The 17,080-nt window shown below is 40.6% G+C and overlaps 4 protein-coding genes across 8 annotated transcripts in view; 2 read left to right on the top strand and 2 right to left on the bottom strand.

Moving 5' to 3' along the window:
- Positions 1–1,802, top strand: part of per2 (period circadian clock 2) — a 29,239-nt gene extending 27,437 nt beyond the window's left edge. For all 4 annotated transcript variants that reach the window (XM_072364441.1, XM_072364440.1, XM_072364438.1 and 1 more), the window contains one exon: positions 8–1,802. In XM_072364441.1, coding sequence (XP_072220542.1) covers positions 8–214 — 207 coding nt within the window. In that variant the 3' untranslated portion in view covers positions 215–1,802. The remainder of the gene's footprint in view (positions 1–7) is intronic.
- A 1,703-nt stretch (positions 1,803–3,505) lies between these two features.
- On the bottom strand, positions 3,506–5,356 carry hes6 (hes family bHLH transcription factor 6). The gene is made up of 4 exons (XM_072364459.1): positions 5,014–5,356; positions 4,839–4,925; positions 4,653–4,734; positions 3,506–4,318 (listed from the first exon to the last, which is right to left on the bottom strand). The coding sequence occupies exons 1-4, from the start codon at positions 5,077–5,079 to the stop codon at positions 3,915–3,917; spliced, it is 639 nt and encodes a 212-aa protein (XP_072220560.1). The 5' UTR covers positions 5,080–5,356; the 3' UTR covers positions 3,506–3,914.
- Positions 5,357–6,753: 1,397 nt separating this feature from the next.
- Positions 6,754–11,588, top strand: itm2cb (integral membrane protein 2Cb). The gene is made up of 6 exons (XM_072364455.1): positions 6,754–6,962; positions 8,934–9,071; positions 9,182–9,373; positions 9,464–9,574; positions 9,718–9,868; positions 10,506–11,588. The coding sequence occupies exons 1-6, from the start codon at positions 6,876–6,878 to the stop codon at positions 10,595–10,597; spliced, it is 771 nt and encodes a 256-aa protein (XP_072220556.1). The 5' UTR covers positions 6,754–6,875; the 3' UTR covers positions 10,598–11,588.
- A 295-nt stretch (positions 11,589–11,883) lies between these two features.
- On the bottom strand, positions 11,884–16,546 carry LOC140269390 (G-protein coupled receptor 55). Of its 2 annotated transcripts, none has more exons than XM_072364453.1 (3): positions 16,417–16,546; positions 14,839–15,603; positions 11,884–13,908 (listed from the first exon to the last, which is right to left on the bottom strand). In XM_072364453.1, the coding sequence occupies exons 2-3, from the start codon at positions 15,559–15,561 to the stop codon at positions 13,714–13,716; spliced, it is 918 nt and encodes a 305-aa protein (XP_072220554.1). In that variant the 5' UTR covers positions 15,562–15,603; positions 16,417–16,546; the 3' UTR covers positions 11,884–13,713. The 2 variants fall into 2 exon arrangements, with proteins under 2 accessions (XP_072220554.1, XP_072220555.1); XM_072364454.1 differs by having other exon boundaries at positions 16,424–16,546.
- Between the last annotated feature and the right edge of the window lie 534 nt (positions 16,547–17,080).

Genomic DNA, 17,080 nt, shown 5'->3' with positions numbered 1-17,080 from the left:
TTTACAGGGCTGCACTTGCTGTAACGGCACTTTAGGGGCAGGAGCAGATGATCAGCCAGAGCTGGACTTCAGTGATATAGAAACAGAGGATGCCGACTGTGAGCACAGGCCAAAAGAGGAGCCCTCAAACTCTGCCATTATCACGTGCCTCAGCCCACCTCCAAACTCTGAGAGAGACAATAAACAGACTTTTAGAAAGACCACTGCTACATAATGTTATTTTGCAGAGATGTGAAGAGCAAACTTTAAAACAGGATCTGCTTTTCTCAAGCTCTTAACTTGTTCTGCCTCACTGTACAATCCAGACTTTTGTAGAATGTAAATGCATTCAGTTGACATCAAATTTGAGTTTATTTTAAGCTACATTTGGTGGGATTGTTTTGTTGCTTGGGGAGTTGCTGGCCTCTTTCACTACATATGTTTATTGATTTGTGTCTTCATAGCATATCACAGTGTGTGGCTCTTAGAGCTCAGATCATGCACTGATTAAGGAATGCAGCATCTGATAAGGGAAAATCCAGACGTGCTTAAATGCCAAGCATCACAGCAGAGGTCACACAGACATCTAGGCAGTGTCTCAGTGGTGTTTTTGCCTTTTTCAATTAATGCATGAACTCACTGTTTAGAGATTCTGTTAAAAAACAGTGCTGTGCTTTGCCAGCATGCGGTGAAAACAGATGGAAGGTTCAGCTTCCCCTCGTTCATAAATATTAAGCACCAAACAAGCACAAGTGCACTTTGCCGGCTTCAATGGATAAAAAGGAAAAACTAATGAGACTAAAGTGTGTCCATTTGCCCAAATTTATTTCTGGTTAAACTGAATAAAGATAAGCTCCCTCACCATAGTAAGCTTTTCACCACTTTCCTTATATATCCACGAGAAAACACCCAGTTCCCAGGTTTCACCAGAGAAAAACTATCTAACTCCATTAAATGCAAAGTCATGCATATTTGATCGCCACACGGAGTTGATGAGAACAATTGGAATAAGAGTAAGATCGTGATGCTCAGCTTTTATTGGGTGCTGCTCTGGCTCACCTCCCCACTGGGTTGTAAAACTCCCAAGAATCTTGTCACTGAACACTTTCATTTTCCTCCTCTTTGGAGCCATCTCTGCATCACATTACAAAATGCAGCTTATGTAAGCATGTTTTCAGTCAGCTGTACTTTACTAAATGTGTCGTTTGTTTCAGATGTTAAACTTGGTCTTTCTTTGTTGCCTCTCGTTTAAAGAAGCTGGAGTATTTAAATGTTTGTGTTAATGTTTGTAACAATCCTTGAGTACATATAGCCTATATATTTTTACATACAATAACTTTTTTGTCTTTTTAAGTTATAAAGAAATTAAGCTTCAAAAGCAAAGAGGACCAATAGGATTTATTTTTACTGTAGATACTATTTTAAAGAGGTGAGTAATATAATTCCCATTGTGACAGTTTCCACCATAGACTGGAAATACTAGAGCTTTGAAAATGTGCTGCGTGACACTTGACGTGGTCTAACGGTGTCCCAGTAAATATGGGCGAATGATTTCCAGCTCATTGCCGTTCAGGCAGGTCACTTCAGACTGATTTTAGGGTTATTGCACGGGTATAAAGCAGCTCAGACAGATGTCAGGTGGTTGGATTTCATGCTGGGATTCAACATGAAACGGTGTCCCTTCTGAATTTGACATTTGTCTTTTTTTTTCTATTTAAGCACACTGACGCAAAGCATATATATTTATTTTTTTTCTTTTGTGTGTCTTTATTTGTTCTTAATTTAATGATGATTCTTTTCTCGAAATAAAATGTTTCCTAATTTTCAGGTGTCACGACTCGTTTGTTTCCACCTGTTACTTTTTGACAAGAATTGACAAACGAGCGCTTGCTTGCTCTGCTGTGACAGACAGGCGGCGCAACTCGGTTTCCAATTCAGCCTTGCCAGATGACAGCTGAGATATAAGATGGACAAGGGCCGATCTTGCAGGTCGTATACGTGAAGATCATAAGCGCTGGTGCATTTACTTTGGTATTTAAATGAGGAAAGAATGCATCTGTCCTGGGGTCGTGACTTTCACCTTCCTGATGCAAATGTCTGGTCACTTGAACAAAAGCTGTGATCTGCCCTGGTGACAGACACGCAGCCCCCCTGATCAAAGCGACATGCTCCCTTCCAGCCCTCCGCTATTCACACCTTTATACTTATTTTAAATTGTGGGCGAGGTGCGACAATGTACAAACTCCCCTCCTGTTGCGTTCATTTACACCTCTGCGGATCAGCAAATCCGGTCTGGTCACCAGACAGACACATGCCCGAATCAGGTTCATTATCCAGGTCTTTCTTTTCTTCCTTTCGTTCACTATTTGCTGCGGCCGTCAAATGCTTGGAAACAGTAAAGTTCACAATCATTTTTTTTTAAACAATAGAACATGTAAGCACATCAAGACAAGGGGTAGCATACTTCAAATTAAGAACTTCCTGAAGAAGTTTTGATAGGAAAATCAATTATGTTTGATGATGGACATTGTAGCAGATTTGGCTGTCATTTTGAGTGGCAAAGCACGAACATCAATTGAAATGTTGTAGCCTTTAAGTCTAAAGAGCATAACCTACTGAATTACAAACATCAAAAACAAAAGCTTATCTAATTGCAGTCTTTAAACACTATGTTAATTCCCAGCACTGCAGATGCTACCCTGGGGAAATGCTCTACTGGAATTCAATGCTGGCTATATTAGTCTTTTTCTTGTCATTTTCGCTTGTGGTCCATCTATGTCGTGGTGGTGTTAAGACCGCCAACAGTGTATGAAGTGACACTTTGAGTGGACATCACAGGAACGCCAGAGAAGACTTGTGACCAGAATGGATTAAAACTGGCCTCCAAACGGCTGCCTTTTCTTATTCATTAGGTGTAAATGTGGAGGCTGATGGTGCAGAGCTCTTACCAGCATCCCAGAAGTCCCGAGTGAGGATGCAGACACAAGCTTTGAAATCTTAGCCCCCTTAAGTCATATATAAATCATTTGTAATCATATACACTGGCAAATTTCCCAGTTATTTGCTGCATGTGTCAGCACAATATCATGAATTCAGTATGAAGAACTACTCATTCGGATACTATAAAAAAAAAAAAATACTGTCATGACCGAGCAGGATATGTGTTAAAGTTATTTAGGGACATCAAAAAGCTTAGCTGAATTATAGCTATAAAACCCATTTGACAACTTCTCAGCAAGGCCTATAAAAGGAGTGAGTGGATTACTCATTTCACACCTCACAAATGCCTACGATGTGCTGAGGGATCTTGGAGAGAAAGCAAGCACACAAACTGGCCCACAAATGCAGAGTAATAACTAATATCTTTGTAACAGACCCGGGTGGGTGGTTAGTGGGATTCTTGTGTGTGAAATGTGGCTTTTTAAGGCAGTCTGCTGCACAAATAGCAACTACAATGGACCATTTGTTTAAAAGTTATTTATTGAAAGGTTGAACATTAGACAAATTAGATGAGGTAGCCTACTAACAGCCATTTGACATGTATAAATACAAAGTTAAAGACTTCCTACACAGGTAAATAATTTATATGCCGCTAACAATGCAACTCTAAAGGGTACTCTATTGTCTATACAGTCCAGTCAACAAGTACATATTTACAAATGCATTCATTCCCTTCACTGAAGCCAGGCCCATACTTGTCAATTATAGGGGTCACTGACCTCTGCAAAAGAGATTTAGTTACACATTTTAACTATTAAATATTCTAATTGCAGTTCAAATGTATTTTACAAAGAGCTTCTTAAATGCCTTTTAACAAGTTAAAAGTGATCTCATTAGTGTTTTTTTGTCTCGAACTGAGGCCCATACCACCCAACATCCTACCACAAACCATTAAATCATTACAATTCAACACATGCTTCACTAGTTTAAATGGTCTACCACGGTCTCCACACTGACTTCGACCAAATTAACCCAGGGAGCATATCCTGCCTGTCTGTTTCCTCTGACGAGGAAACGTGGCTATGCTCTGTGTCTGTCTCATCCAGGTCAGAGCTGAGGTCATCGGCTGAGAAGGTGGAATGTACCGGGGACACCAAGGCCGCGTACGGGGGCCAAGAGCCGTTACAGCCGGGGTTATCTGACAAGGTGTCCGGCAGCATCAACCGCAGCCGGTCCTCGTCGTTGAGGGGCATGCTCTCGAGGAGGTGGTTTAAAAGCTCGGCTGCTATTGCTGGGTCTATTCCCGGGCAACTGGACACAAAAGTGTGTACGTCGTGCATACACTGGATGTAGCCAGCGGCAAAGCGTTCACATGCCTCCCGGTTCGCAGAGTCCACCTCTGGGGAAACACAAAGACAAACGACCGTTAGTTAAATAACCGCCGTTACGCTATGAACGTCTCGCTCTCTGCTTTGATTGGCTGAGCCGCGGTGACGCTCGACACTCGCCTGTGACCCAGCACAGTAACCGCAGTACAATTGAATAGAATATTAATCCGCTTAGTTAATGAATTAATACTGAGTAGTTCAAAGTTTAAACAAACGATATTGCTCAGCGGAGTAGTTAGTAGCAAGTGATAAGCTTTGTTGGTTTGGTTAATCAGCTTTAGTGGAAGCAAAACATTTATTTAAATTTTCCTTTCGTATGATATTTTGTTTGGAATTAATGTTTACCTTGAGCACGGTTTTGCAGGATGTGCTCCACGCGTTTGACTGTCACCTCCAGCACTTCGGCATTCTCCATCTTTGATTGTAACTGTGGCGATGGTAAAACACATAAGCATTGGCGATGTTAACTAATTGGTCTTTATTCTGACAAGTTGGCGTGGGAACAGCGTTGCATAAAGAAAACCATCTTACATCTGCGTCCGTGATGAGGACTCTGAGCTGTTGTAAACTTTCGTTGATGCGTGCCCTTCTTTTCTTTTCAACCAGAGGTTTCCTGATCTGAAACAACAGTGGGGACACTGGAGTCACTTCCAGTTCCAGTCCAATTTAAAGAGGAATAGTGCTATTAAGGGACCACTTATCTTACCTTTCTGTCAGGCTTGACTTCCCTGTCACCTCTATCCATTCCGTTTGTGTTGTTGATGGGGGCCATACAGCTGATGTTTGGACTGAAGTTTAGGATCTAATCCAAAAAGCCGTTAGAGCTCGTCAGGGTACAGATGGCCGTGTGACTCCGGCAGCAGTACGCTCGCAGAGAATGGGCTGTTAATGCTGCTCCGAGGGGGCATGTGTGGGGAGTATATGTAGGCTCATTTACATGTGAATGACTGACCCAGCTGCGAAACGAGGAGGGCGCGCAACGCTCATCACTTGGGGTCACCTTAACGTCAGTTTGAACCACGGCGTTAGACCAAGGCATGCAAAATCCGATCCCCAGATCATGTCAGCAGCTTCTGTAGGTTGAGCACAAACAGTTGGGAGTGTATTTTAAACATTGCAGGGGGAAAATACCACGAAGTTAAGTTTGCGTAATAAATGCCATTTAAGCATGTTCTCCTCAAATAGGCCATGCCTAAGCACTGCCTTCAAAGTGTGTCACCACTATGGGCCACATATCTGGCAGTTCTCACGTTAGATCATTAGTTACTTTGGCCAATTAATTCTTGATTGTGAGCCATCAGCTGACCGATGAGGAACAGGCCTCTCCTGTTGAAAAAAAAGCTAATGTGAATTGGACAGTATGAGCCATTTGTTAACGCTCTCGTGTGTAAATAGTGTGGAGAGCTCGTAGCCTACAGAAATGAAGGAGGTCGGAACACAGCAGGAGCTCCTAAGATCATACATGTGTCTAACTTTAAGCCCTCAATGTGCACTTCTGAGAAAATCAAAGATTTTCCCATATTATTCATATCAAACAGTGTTAGGCCCGTGTCAGCGGTGAATCACATGGACGCTGTCATGATTTTTCACATATGGCAAGAAGAACTGTGTGTGATGGTTTGCACGTGTTCTCAGTTTGCATATATGTAGCTGTTAGTCGGTGGTTTACTGCGATGCTCACTTTGACACTGTTAATGTGTTAGAAAGGCCATCGACTGGGAGCTAGGTTTGTGTTGTTAAGGGAAAAGGAAAAAGTCATATCATCACGTGTAACCATGTTTTACATCAATCCACCCTGCTCTGTAAAAAGAAAACTGAATATATCAATTCCCAAATGTTCTAAGTCTCCACTTTGCTCCTACAAGTAGATCATCCTCTCGGCTGTTTCTCTGTCTTACATTTACACATACGTAACTGTTCAGTATATTACATATTCCAGCTCGAAACACCATGTTCATAGTTGCCTACACCATACTGTTTAACACCGTATACAGAGGAGCCTTGAGAAGCGCATAGAATAAATAACCTCATCATTATTACTATTCAACAGCGACCTATTGATAACTTTATTGCAGTATAGATGCTGCCTGAGCCAATTTGAAACATCAAAACATTTCCGGATGATAGTGTTCGGAACATGGTAGAGAGGAAGATATTCAGCTTTAAATAAAATGCGGAAAACATTACCATATCGGGTACTTGACTTCAAAATAAGAGTAGGGCAGAGTCTAAGATCCACCCAGACGATTTAAAATGCTATTATTTTCATTGCCAACACATTCAAACGTATAAGTATATTATTCTTAAAGCCAGTTAGCTCAAAATTGTAGATTTTGCGTCCGATGTTAAGGGTGTCAGGTTAATGGAGGCTCTTATTCTGACATTGGCGAGGAGGCTTTTCCCTCAGACCCACACACCGTTTGTTCGTCAGAGAAGACGCTCTTCTGAGGTCACAGAGTCCCGGGGGCGAGCCAGCTTCGCCGCTATAAAAGCATCCCGGTCCGGTGGTAGAAACCATCAAACTGAACCAGATACGAGACAAAGCAGTCACACACTGAGCTAACAGACATGGTGAAGATCACTTTCCAGCCAGTGTCGGTGCAGAAGCCCGAAAAAGACAACGATGCGGACAAGATCACCATACCACAGGCTCACGTGAGTTTGCACATTTTGTCTCTCTTTGATTCATGCTGTGATATCTATTCTGTGTATCTGTGCAGCACGAGGAGGCTTTAGTCCTCTGCATAGGCTGCAGCAGTAGATTAACATTAGTGATACCTGGCCATGCATCATCCGGTCATTGATGGGATGTCATTTTACGCGGTCAATCTGTCAACCTTTAAGAAATACTTTTATATAAACTATAATAACATGTGTACTGTATTGCTTTAACCAATATAACAGTACATGTTTTAGCAGGTAGTACTATGCCATAGCAGTAGCTACTAGTGCATTTTGCAAGAGGACTATTAGGGGAGAATAAGCGCATAATTGCATGCCATCCCACCCTGAGGATGTTGACATTACGTCATATCATTTGGCCACCGAGAGGACACACACTGCAGATAGCAGTCCTTTCTGTGGATATTCCCTCAGTAGAATGTGACACATTTTCTGTCAGTGGTTCATAAAGTATGCATTTATAACACAATAAAAAGTGTCAATTTTTTATTTGACGTAAAGCCTCGGCTAATTGACATTGTTCTACTGAGAAAACAAGAACGTGTATGGTGCTGCACCATTTATGTCAGGAGGTATGATACCATGAAGATCCTGTACGTGGCGCGCAAGAGTCGTTGAGCGCGAGTGAAAACTCAAGCTTACTTTGTGTTGAATGTATTGTGTGAAGACATCATCCTGGCCGCAGCAGAAAGTCGGTGTTTGCGATTATCAAAAAATAACACTGTCAATTTTATTATAATTCAAAGAGGAGAATGTAGATTATTATGTCAACTCTACACTTTGAAACCAATCCATAAATAGATAGATAGATAGGCTGATTGTTTAACTGGGAGTGAAGTCAGTCTGATCGTGTTATCCCTTATTTGGGTTCTGGTTATTGGTTTTGACTGTTAAGTAATCAGGAGTTTGGTTCGTGAGACTAAGTGCAGCTTTTATTGGTTTCCTTTCTGGGCTACACTCCAGGAGGGAAACATAATTAAAAACCTGGGATTCACACTAGACACAGTGAAAACCTCTTGCTGACGCATTCCACCACTTCTGCAAACACCAATTTTGATCTGTTTGTTACGTCAATCCAAGGATGTCAGAGGCTGTGTAGTTTTAGATAGGCTAAGATGGGAGGTGCAGCGTCAGAGCTGATACGTATGGATCTATTAATACGTCCACCTCTGTTGAGGGACTCCTGCTCTACGCAGCCGTTCCCGTTTTCACTCCCACTCAGGGAGCCAAGATGTAATATCTGCAAATAAGGAGCATGGAAGTAGGCCTCTAAGAATAGACCCAGACGGCCACGTGCCAGCATCTTCGTCAGAGCCTGGCACAATCTGTTCTCCTTGCTTCCGCTCTCCATGGCAACTGTAGTATGGAGAGGCAGCAGATTGACTGAGAGACTGTGGGTGGGCATCTGGCATGTCTCATTCCAGTCCAACCTACGTCTACCAGATCTCCTCCCCTGACTAACAACCTGGCAACCTATTCCTGTCACAATTAGCTCTTTTACAGTTCGGGCTTTGTATATGACTGCATGACTTTGTGACAGGGTGTAACATCCACCGATCCTCCATCATACAAATGGATGTCATTCAATAAAAAGAAAAAATCTGCAAGCCTATTATCCAGCTTCAAGATTAGATTGAATTTACATTACAGTATACAACAACACAGAGTGGTGGTGTTTCATTAAACTATACAGCACTTGCAAAGGACACGGAAATAAAATCCCCAAAAATGTTTGTTTTTGTCTGTGTGTGTTTTTTGACACATGATTTGAATCAATTTCCACATATCGGTATTATTGGAAAACTTGTCTTTTTGCATGAAATCGAATGAAAGTTGTTTTGTAATGGCAGTACCATCAGAGAGAGCAGTGGCACAGGGTTGTGGAAGTTTATCAAAGTGGCCCTGAGCTTCCCTCTAACCTGTTTGCTTTTCTCTTCTTTACAGGAGCAGCTGGTTCCTCCTGTCAGGCCCAGGAAGACTTATTCATTGATGCGCCCGCACTGCTTCATATTTGGCCTGTCGGTAATCATGACAGTACTGGTGATGGCCTCTGTCTACTTTTATCGCTACTATGTACCTCTGGTAAGTTGAGTATACATTTCTTATATTACATCCTGAGCCCTGCAGTTAATGGAGTGACACAACCTAAAGTAAATGTTACGTTCTAACTCAGCTGTGTTGCCTCCCATCAGGAGATCCCAGAGGACAGCTTGTTCCACTGCCGGGTCCTCTTTGAGGACACAGTATATGCTCCCCTGAGCGGACGGCAAGAATTGGAGGAGAATGTCGGCATTTACCTTGATGACAACTACGAGCAGATCAGCGTACCTGTGCCTCATTTTGGAGGCAGTGACCCTGCTGACATCATCCACGATTTTCAGAGGGTAGGTTCTGACAATATCTCCTCTAATCACATGTCCTTGTTCAAGGCTTTCATTATAGCTTAACATTATGTCTTTATTGATTCATTCCAGGGCCTCACAGCTTATCACGACATTGCCTTGGGCAAATGCTACATCACTGAGCTGAACACAACCACGGTGATGCCTCCGCGGAGCCTGTGGGAGCTGCTTAATAATGTCAAGGTGAGGATCTTTGTTTGCTGTTGTTGCCATGGTGAAGCTGTTATACAAGCATTGCGCTTCCTTCAGAGAAAGGGAAGGACAGCGTGTTCCCTTCTCTCTGTCAGCTGTGTTCCCGAGATTCATTTTGTGTCTCTTTGTCACAGAGAGGGACGTACCTCCCTCAGACTTACATCGTCCAGGAGGAGATGGAGGTGACAGGGAGGGTGAGGAACATGAGGCAGCTGGGCCCCTTCATCCACAGGCTCTGCTTTGGCAAAGAAACCTACCGCCTCAGACGCCGCAACCAGCGCCAACGTGAGTGAAACCTTCAAATCTTCTCAGGCATTGAGAGATGCCAAATAATGAGTTATATGTGCTGGGTTACTTCCGCTAGTTATCACCTTCTATCACACCAACTCCAGTGAGATGTTGAGTCATGTGATGTGTGCGGGGTCACTCTGATCTTTCTGTATGCGAGGAGTGAATCACAGGAAACCCAGAGTTCAGATTTGGTGTGTGGGAGCAAGGTGAAAGTGACTGTGTAGAAAGCAAGTGCAATTAGGGCCAAATAGGGGCTTCCTTGTGAACATTTCAGACAATATAAACGACTCCTGTAACAGCCTTGCAGTCTGATGATCATGAATGTGTGTGTGGGCACAGTCTGGGAACTTCCTGCTATGTGAGTCACTCATAGTGCAGTGAGTACATCCACACACTGTGGAGGAGGTAGTGATTTCGTATGAGTGATAACTCTGCTGTTGCTGCCTTTAATTGGCTTTAAAGCTTTAGAAATGATGCAACAAACTTCCCCTGAGTACATATATGGATGTGACAGTGGGGATCACCACTGCTGATTCAAACCGGCGCTGTAGGCATGGCAGCGATGCAGTAATATGAAGAGTTTCAGTGATAAGACATTTTTTTCTAAATGCATCTTCTCTTGATCTTCCAGGTATTCAGAGGCGTGAGACAAAGAAGTGTCACAGCATCCGTCACTTTGAGAACACTTTTGTGGTCGAGACCGTCATCTGTGACCGGTTCTAAATCTGAGGCGGAAATCACAGCCATCCAACTCTGAAGCCAATTCCAAACCATACCTCTTGAATTCCTTAGGCGTTAAACTGCACTTTAAGAGCAAACCAGTAGTATCAGTTTCAGTTTTAAAGTTTTTGTCTCAACTTGAACTGCTCTTTTGTTTTTTGTTTTCTATGTACAATGTTAATGTCTTTTTTTATCCAAATTGTCTGTATATGTGAACAGTGTTATCGATGTGTTTGGATTTATCTGTAGCTTGTCTTGTTGAGCAGAAGATGGTAATGCAAGTCATTCTGTGACATCTACATCAGATTTCAGACTTGTTTTTGTATTTCTAAGTAACTGAGTGCACTGTGCACTTTATGTGTTCCTCGTTGTTTTCTTAATGTCTTTTTGTTCAAATGTCAGAAAATGGCAAAACATACCTCATGTAGTTAATATGTTAATTTGCTGGTTTATATCTTAAGTTAATTGTGTATATAATATTTGAATGTTTCTAAGCAATATATACTGTAAATTGATTTTCTTCGTAGTATCACATTGTTACCTTCATAGATTTTTATCGAAAAAAAATCGATTTTTTTTGTGAAAGATAATTTCTTTATGATTTGCCTCTTATTTCCTTTGGTATCACACTTTCCTACTCCTTGGATATAAATGGCTTTAGACTGTAATTAGTAGCAGTGCTTTAGAGGGACAGAGGGAACCAAAGTCTGCAGTCAGTGATGCTATGTGTAGTGGTAAGGATTATAATATTTATAAAGAGCGCTTTATAGTTTAGATCACTCACTGTAGATGATATCAAAGGTTAAAACTCACTTTGTTTTGCTCTTCCTCCTCTTCACTCAGAGTTGCCCGTTTGTCTTTAGCTTCGAAACATTAAGGGTGTCTTTATGATGTACATGTCCTCATATTTCATTGTCTTTGATACTTTGTTTTACTGTACAGTCAATTTCTCTTGTAATATCTTGCTGCTTTAAAAATAAATTCTCAAACTTTATTCGCCTTTTGGAGTTTTTCAGATTCAGTGAGTCATTTCATCATGATCATTTGAGTTAACATTACCGATAACACATTCACACACACACACAAAAAAGAGCCACCTAAGAATCCAAAAAGCAATTGTTTTTGGCCTTTTTCAGTATGTTTTTTTTATTTTATTTTTTTTTACTGGAACAAACATCTAGCTTTAAATCAATCAGGCTCTCTGAAAATTTTGGGATACTTGTGTCGATATGTGTGGATGACCTTTCTGTGCAACACCAAAGTGAAACTTCAATAAAAGTTCAGTAAGATCATTTATAGGTCTTTTAATTTTCTGTAAAAACTGCTCCGGTATCACGTGAATCTGAACTGTGACTGTTGATAGACATCAACCGTGCAAATTCATCCTCCTGCAGTTTAAAAAACATCAAAAAATTATCTGTATGAACACAATTAATTGTAGCTCGCTGTCATAGCTTTCCCTTGATAAACATGTCCCTTTTGTCCTACTTTATTTTACTGACCAGTTAGAAAACAGATCAGATCGATTATGCATTAGGACACTCTGTCGCATCACCTAAAAAAAACTCACTGGAATCAAAAACACAGTCAACAAAATTGAAAAAAACATAAAATAAGAGCAGAAATGTGCGCATATAACATAACAAATAACACCGAAACTCAATAAAGATGACACACAGACTTACAAACTGAAAGTATCGAGGCTCAAGTAATATAAGTAAACTCATAGTTTCATGTCTTGGTTCTGTAATTTCCCATACAAATTAATACAGTGCAAACAAGTGAGGAACATTCAAACCCTGTAATGAAATTCTGGTTTATAAACTCCCTGCAGTGTTCTCACAACAGGACGGTTAAATATGAGTATTGTAGGGCAGCTGCAGCTTAATCAACTCAACATTACACAGACATCCGTTCAGATTTCACTACCAGTATAAGCACACCCGGTTTCCATAAAACTTTAAACACCATACGTATTTACTTCCACATGTGAAGCAAACTTAGCATTTGAAACTTAGCATGTTAAATTAAATCCTCAACATTATTTGGATTTGAATTGCAAATACAATAATGCATACATTTTCTTTTTGTTGCAACTCTAATCTATTCTATAATTGATGGAAAATGTAGATAAATTAAACTCAGCTTTACATTAAATCTAAAAAGAGAAATAACTCAGCAAACCCACAGTCATGAACATTATTATTCAAACTTATCTCTTGTACAGTTTTACACAGTTAGGACCGTTATGAAAAAGTAACATAAGTTAAACAAATTACAGAAAAACCAAACTGGCAAAATAGAAAAAGATCAAACTGGTTGAAAAAATGTTTGAATGATCATTTCTAAAGATCCATTGTTGTTATGTTGCTAACTTAAATAATTATTGATTAATAACTTTCCATTGGTATAATGCCTTTAAGAGTCAGAAATGTTGGCTGTAGGCATGATTAACAGGGTTGATGTTTTTATTAAAATGTAAGTCACATTAACATATTTTGTCAGGATAGTTCCCCTGTTATTTCAACACCTATTTGAAAATTAGTTCTCTGTGAATATCCATTTTTTTTCATAAGATGTGACATATCAAAGTATAATGGATGATATCCCTGGTCTGTCATGAGTCAAAACTAATAAAAAATAACAGAATAATCATCTAATGACTCATTTGCTGTCGTCTGATGTGGAGCTTGTCTCAAGTGAGAGTTTAAGAACAATCAAAAAACTCCTTCCATCTGCTTTACTTCCGTGCTTGAGCATTGTAAGAGCCACCTGTGCCAGATCTAACTACTTTAAGTTGAATCATACTGCGCGTCAGCTTTCACTCACTGTTCTCATGATTCAGCGCTCTATGATGATCTCATGTTGAAGTTCTCTGTTGGCATTTTCTTCGTTTTGCAGCCAACACTTTTGGGTTTTAGGTGTGTGTTTTACCAGTGTGCTTGCAGGCTTCCTGCTGCTGGTCCAGCTCAATCATGATTGCACTCTGACCTGTTTCATTGCTACCTTTTACTCTCAATGCAAGGCACACATAGATGTCAGCCAGCCTCTGTCAGTTTCATTGCTTTGCTTAAAAAAGAGGCTCGTATTCACTTCCAGGAACTGTCAATGCTAAGTGTTCAGACCTCTGAAGTGCTGACGGTGGCTCTTCTCTGGCTCATCATTGACATCCTGGGGCTCCTCGCCTCGTGGGCAGTGAAGTAGTAGCAAAGAGCATCCAAACAGCAGGTGATGTTGGACAGACACATGGAGACCTGTAAGAACATGCTGATCGAGGTCTTGCTGCTGCAGGCCTGAATCATTCCTTTGTGCACCTGGAAGCATTTGCACAGGTTGTAATAACGTCACATGTTGTTATGGTATTCATCGGACACTTAAAAAAGATGTCAGGACATCAGCAATAATAGACTTTGGGGCCGTTTGTTTTTAATCATATAATTCTTTTGTGGCCAAAATAAACTAAGATTATGTATGATGAAAATAGAAATTAAGAGGCAATAACATATGCAAATCCGACTGCTTTTCTTGCTTGCATGAACATGTGTTTGAAGCGTAATGTTATAAGGTTCTGCCCTGAAACATAACTGTGTTTTAGAATATCTCACTGTCAGTAAAACTAGTTGAAAAGAATTTTACTGATGGTGTACATTGGCTGAGAGAGGAGTTCATGAATTCTGGAGGAAGCGGTAGCTGAATACGTATTCTGTCAAAGCAATGTGAAAGTGTACAAAGTTTATCACAGTCAGCTAGTATGGTGAATGTGTTCAGTGTTTACTGGATACAGTATCACAGGAAGTCTCACAAGGAGTGTAAAAAAAAACTTAAAGAAGTGTGTGAAATATCAAAACCAACTCTTCTGTTTTATCTTCCTCTAAACATGACAAGCAAATAAAAATTACTGTAAGATTAAAAAGACCAGTCATCTACATCTCAGTACTCTGATCCAGTATGCCTGTTGAATGGTTTGATTTATATTTAACTTACATTATTAAATAATGGTTCTGTGCTTTGTTTGAATGCTTTTTTTTTTTTTAGAAAGTAAGGACCTTTGACTTTTTTGTCAAATGATATTCTTATAGATTGTAATGAATGTGAAAGTATTTTTTTCCTTTTTGAAGAATAAATTCTTTAGTACAAATGATGATATTCAAGGCTGGACTGATACACTCTTGATATGTTTCCGTTTTGCAATGAAACGCTTTTAGTAGAGAGGTGATATTGCGACGAGCTAAAGTGTATCTCACCAGGAACTGCAGGAAGATGGCCAAGTGGCTGGGGGTGAAAGGTATCAGGAAGGCACTCAGGCTGCTGTAGATGGTCTTCACGCAGGACCGGGAGCAGTCCTGGCCAGACTGCTGAAGTGTCCAGATGGTATGAACCGAGCAGCAAAGTATCACCAGTGCAGGCCCCAGAAACCCAAACACCTGCAAGGAGATGATCACCCCTGCACTCCAGCCCGTCTGTGAAAACCCATGGAAGCAGTGAAAATCTGACTGCCTACCCTCCCCGAAGCTGTAGATGACGGGAAATATTGCAGCGAGCACCAGCACCCACACACTCACGCAGGTCATCAAAGTCACCCTGAGTGAACGCACCTGCCTGGCTCTGAATGGGAGGCAGATACCCACCCATCTATCCACAGCGATGCACATAATCATATAGATGCTGCCATATATCCCAACAAAATACAAGCTTTCCAAGACTGAGCAGAGTGATAGGAGGTGGGCGGGCCACATGTGATTAGTGGCGTGCATTTTGAAGGGAAGAAGGAAGAGAAGGAGGAGGTCCATTAGAGCCAAATTCGTCATATAGATTGTTGACTCGGTCCATTTCGGCAGACACACACAAAACACCATTAGTGCTGCAACATTGAGAATCAACCCAGCGAGGAATATGGGAATGTAGATGATCAACTCCACATATTTCATGGTGTTGTCCACATCTTCAAAAGAGCAGTTGGTTGTCATGGCGTCACTCAAGAAAATCAGGTTGACTTGATTTCATCAGCTCTGTCAGGATTTCAAAGCAAAGATTTAGTTGTGAATTGATTGCCTTTCCTGTCATGATTCTTCTTTCTCACACGATAACATGCGCATTTTCAACCACTGCACTAACAACTGAAACCTCTCAGTTGTGTGGGTACAAAAGCATTGGAGTTGTTGTTTCTTTTTTGTTTCTGTTGTAAAGGCCACAGACACCATGAGAACTCTTATATCGTCTCTCTTTTTTTCTCCAATATAAGTTTAAAGTAGCACTGATAATATTCATAATACGCATGAGCTGAAGTAAATGGTTTTGGCCTTTAAAGTCTCTGGAAATTACCCAGAATTTACAGAAAAGTGTTTATCTTTTAAGATTAATAAAGTAAAATAGAAAGCAAACAAACAAAAACCATCAGTGTCTGCAGCACAGTCCTGTGTTTTCATTGTCTACACATTTTAATGTTCTTTGATTAGTTACTACTGCTCCCGTACCTGCTGGCAAAGGTCAGCGTTTGCCAGTGATTGACGCCTAAAGTCATTGCTAATCTGCGGGATTAGAAACTGTTTTACAGAAATAAAATCCTGTGACTGTGAGGCAGCAAACTACAACAACTGTGTCCCACTGACAATGGCCCAAACAGCTGGGTGTTTGGTAATATATTTTCTGTTGTCTTTACCGTTAAATCTTAAATCCTAGCATTTCTATCACTTACTCTTGCTTATAATGCAAATATTTCAACATTAAAATGGAGTTAACATTTAACTGCAATTTTTGAGAAGTACCGCTGTTTGATTTTTTTAAAGGTTTCATGTACAGTAGAAATTTAGTTGTGATCTTACCTCTTACCGGTCTCAGAAGAATTTTCTGTTTCTGTCTGACAGTCTGCGTCTGTGCCAGACAAGCTTCTGCTTTTCTAAGCTTTGTTCTTTCATCACCACTTCCTGAGTCGTGCCACACAGCTAGTATGTGCTCAGTTAAACACAATTGCTGAACTTGTTCAGTTGGTATTTCATCTTATACACTCTGGCACCAATGATCAGTGCAAAATGTTTTGTATTTGTACGTCCAACCATCTGTAGAAATAAAAGTAACACGACATACATGTTTTTTTTTTTTATGTGTCCTTTTAGGTCATGAGAGATTTTCTCTAAAATGACTTGCGGATTGTTTTAAGATGTAACGATTTCTTTCTTCCTTACGTTTTTACGAAATAAGTATTATTGGATTTCTTCCTGTTTGTAGGACAAAATAAACTGTTAAAGGCTTCTGGGAGAATGTGATAAGATGTTTTGAATATAAAGTTATTTGGAGGGAGAACACGAATGTTTGTGCAAAATTTCAAGGGAATCCATTCAAAACCACAAATGATGACCTTGTATTGGACATAAGAATTGTATACACAGAAATCCATGTCAAGCAACCCTGTTAAGGTCATATTTCAGGCCCGATCAAAGTGGTGATCAGGCCACTGCATCCAACAGCTGCATCAACTGAAAGAAAAAG

The sequence above is a fragment of the Leuresthes tenuis genome, unplaced genomic scaffold (genome assembly GCF_036924035.1).
Source record: "Leuresthes tenuis unplaced genomic scaffold, fLeuTen1.0.hap1 SCAF_14, whole genome shotgun sequence".
In the NCBI taxonomy this organism is placed as follows: Eukaryota; Metazoa; Chordata; class Actinopteri; order Atheriniformes; family Atherinopsidae; genus Leuresthes; species Leuresthes tenuis.
This window is presented reverse-complemented; position numbering and strand designations above follow the sequence as displayed.

Excerpts from the sequence above, each read along its gene's own strand:
- hes6 (XM_072364459.1), bottom strand. The coding sequence starts at position 5,079 with ATGGCCCCCATCAACAACACAAACGGAATGGATAGAGGTGACAGGGAA. Across the intron at positions 4,735-4,838 it reads TCCTCATCACGGACGCAGAT|TTACAATCAAAGATGGAGAA; the intron begins GTAAGATGGTTT and ends CCATCGCCACAG. Across the intron at positions 4,319-4,652 it reads CCTGCAAAACCGTGCTCAAG|AGGTGGACTCTGCGAACCGG; the intron begins GTAAACATTAAT and ends GTGTTTCCCCAG.
- itm2cb (XM_072364455.1), top strand. The coding sequence starts at position 6,876 with ATGGTGAAGATCACTTTCCAGCCAGTGTCGGTGCAGAAGCCCGAAAAA. Across the intron at positions 9,072-9,181 it reads ATCGCTACTATGTACCTCTG|GAGATCCCAGAGGACAGCTT; the intron begins GTAAGTTGAGTA and ends GCCTCCCATCAG. Across the intron at positions 9,869-10,505 it reads ACGCCGCAACCAGCGCCAAC|GTATTCAGAGGCGTGAGACA; the intron begins GTGAGTGAAACC and ends TTGATCTTCCAG.
- LOC140269390 (XM_072364453.1), bottom strand. The coding sequence starts at position 15,561 with ATGACAACCAACTGCTCTTTTGAAGATGTGGACAACACCATGAAATAT. Across the intron at positions 13,909-14,838 it reads CCATCTTCCTGCAGTTCCTG|GTGCACAAAGGAATGATTCA; the intron begins GTGAGATACACT and ends AAATGCTTCCAG.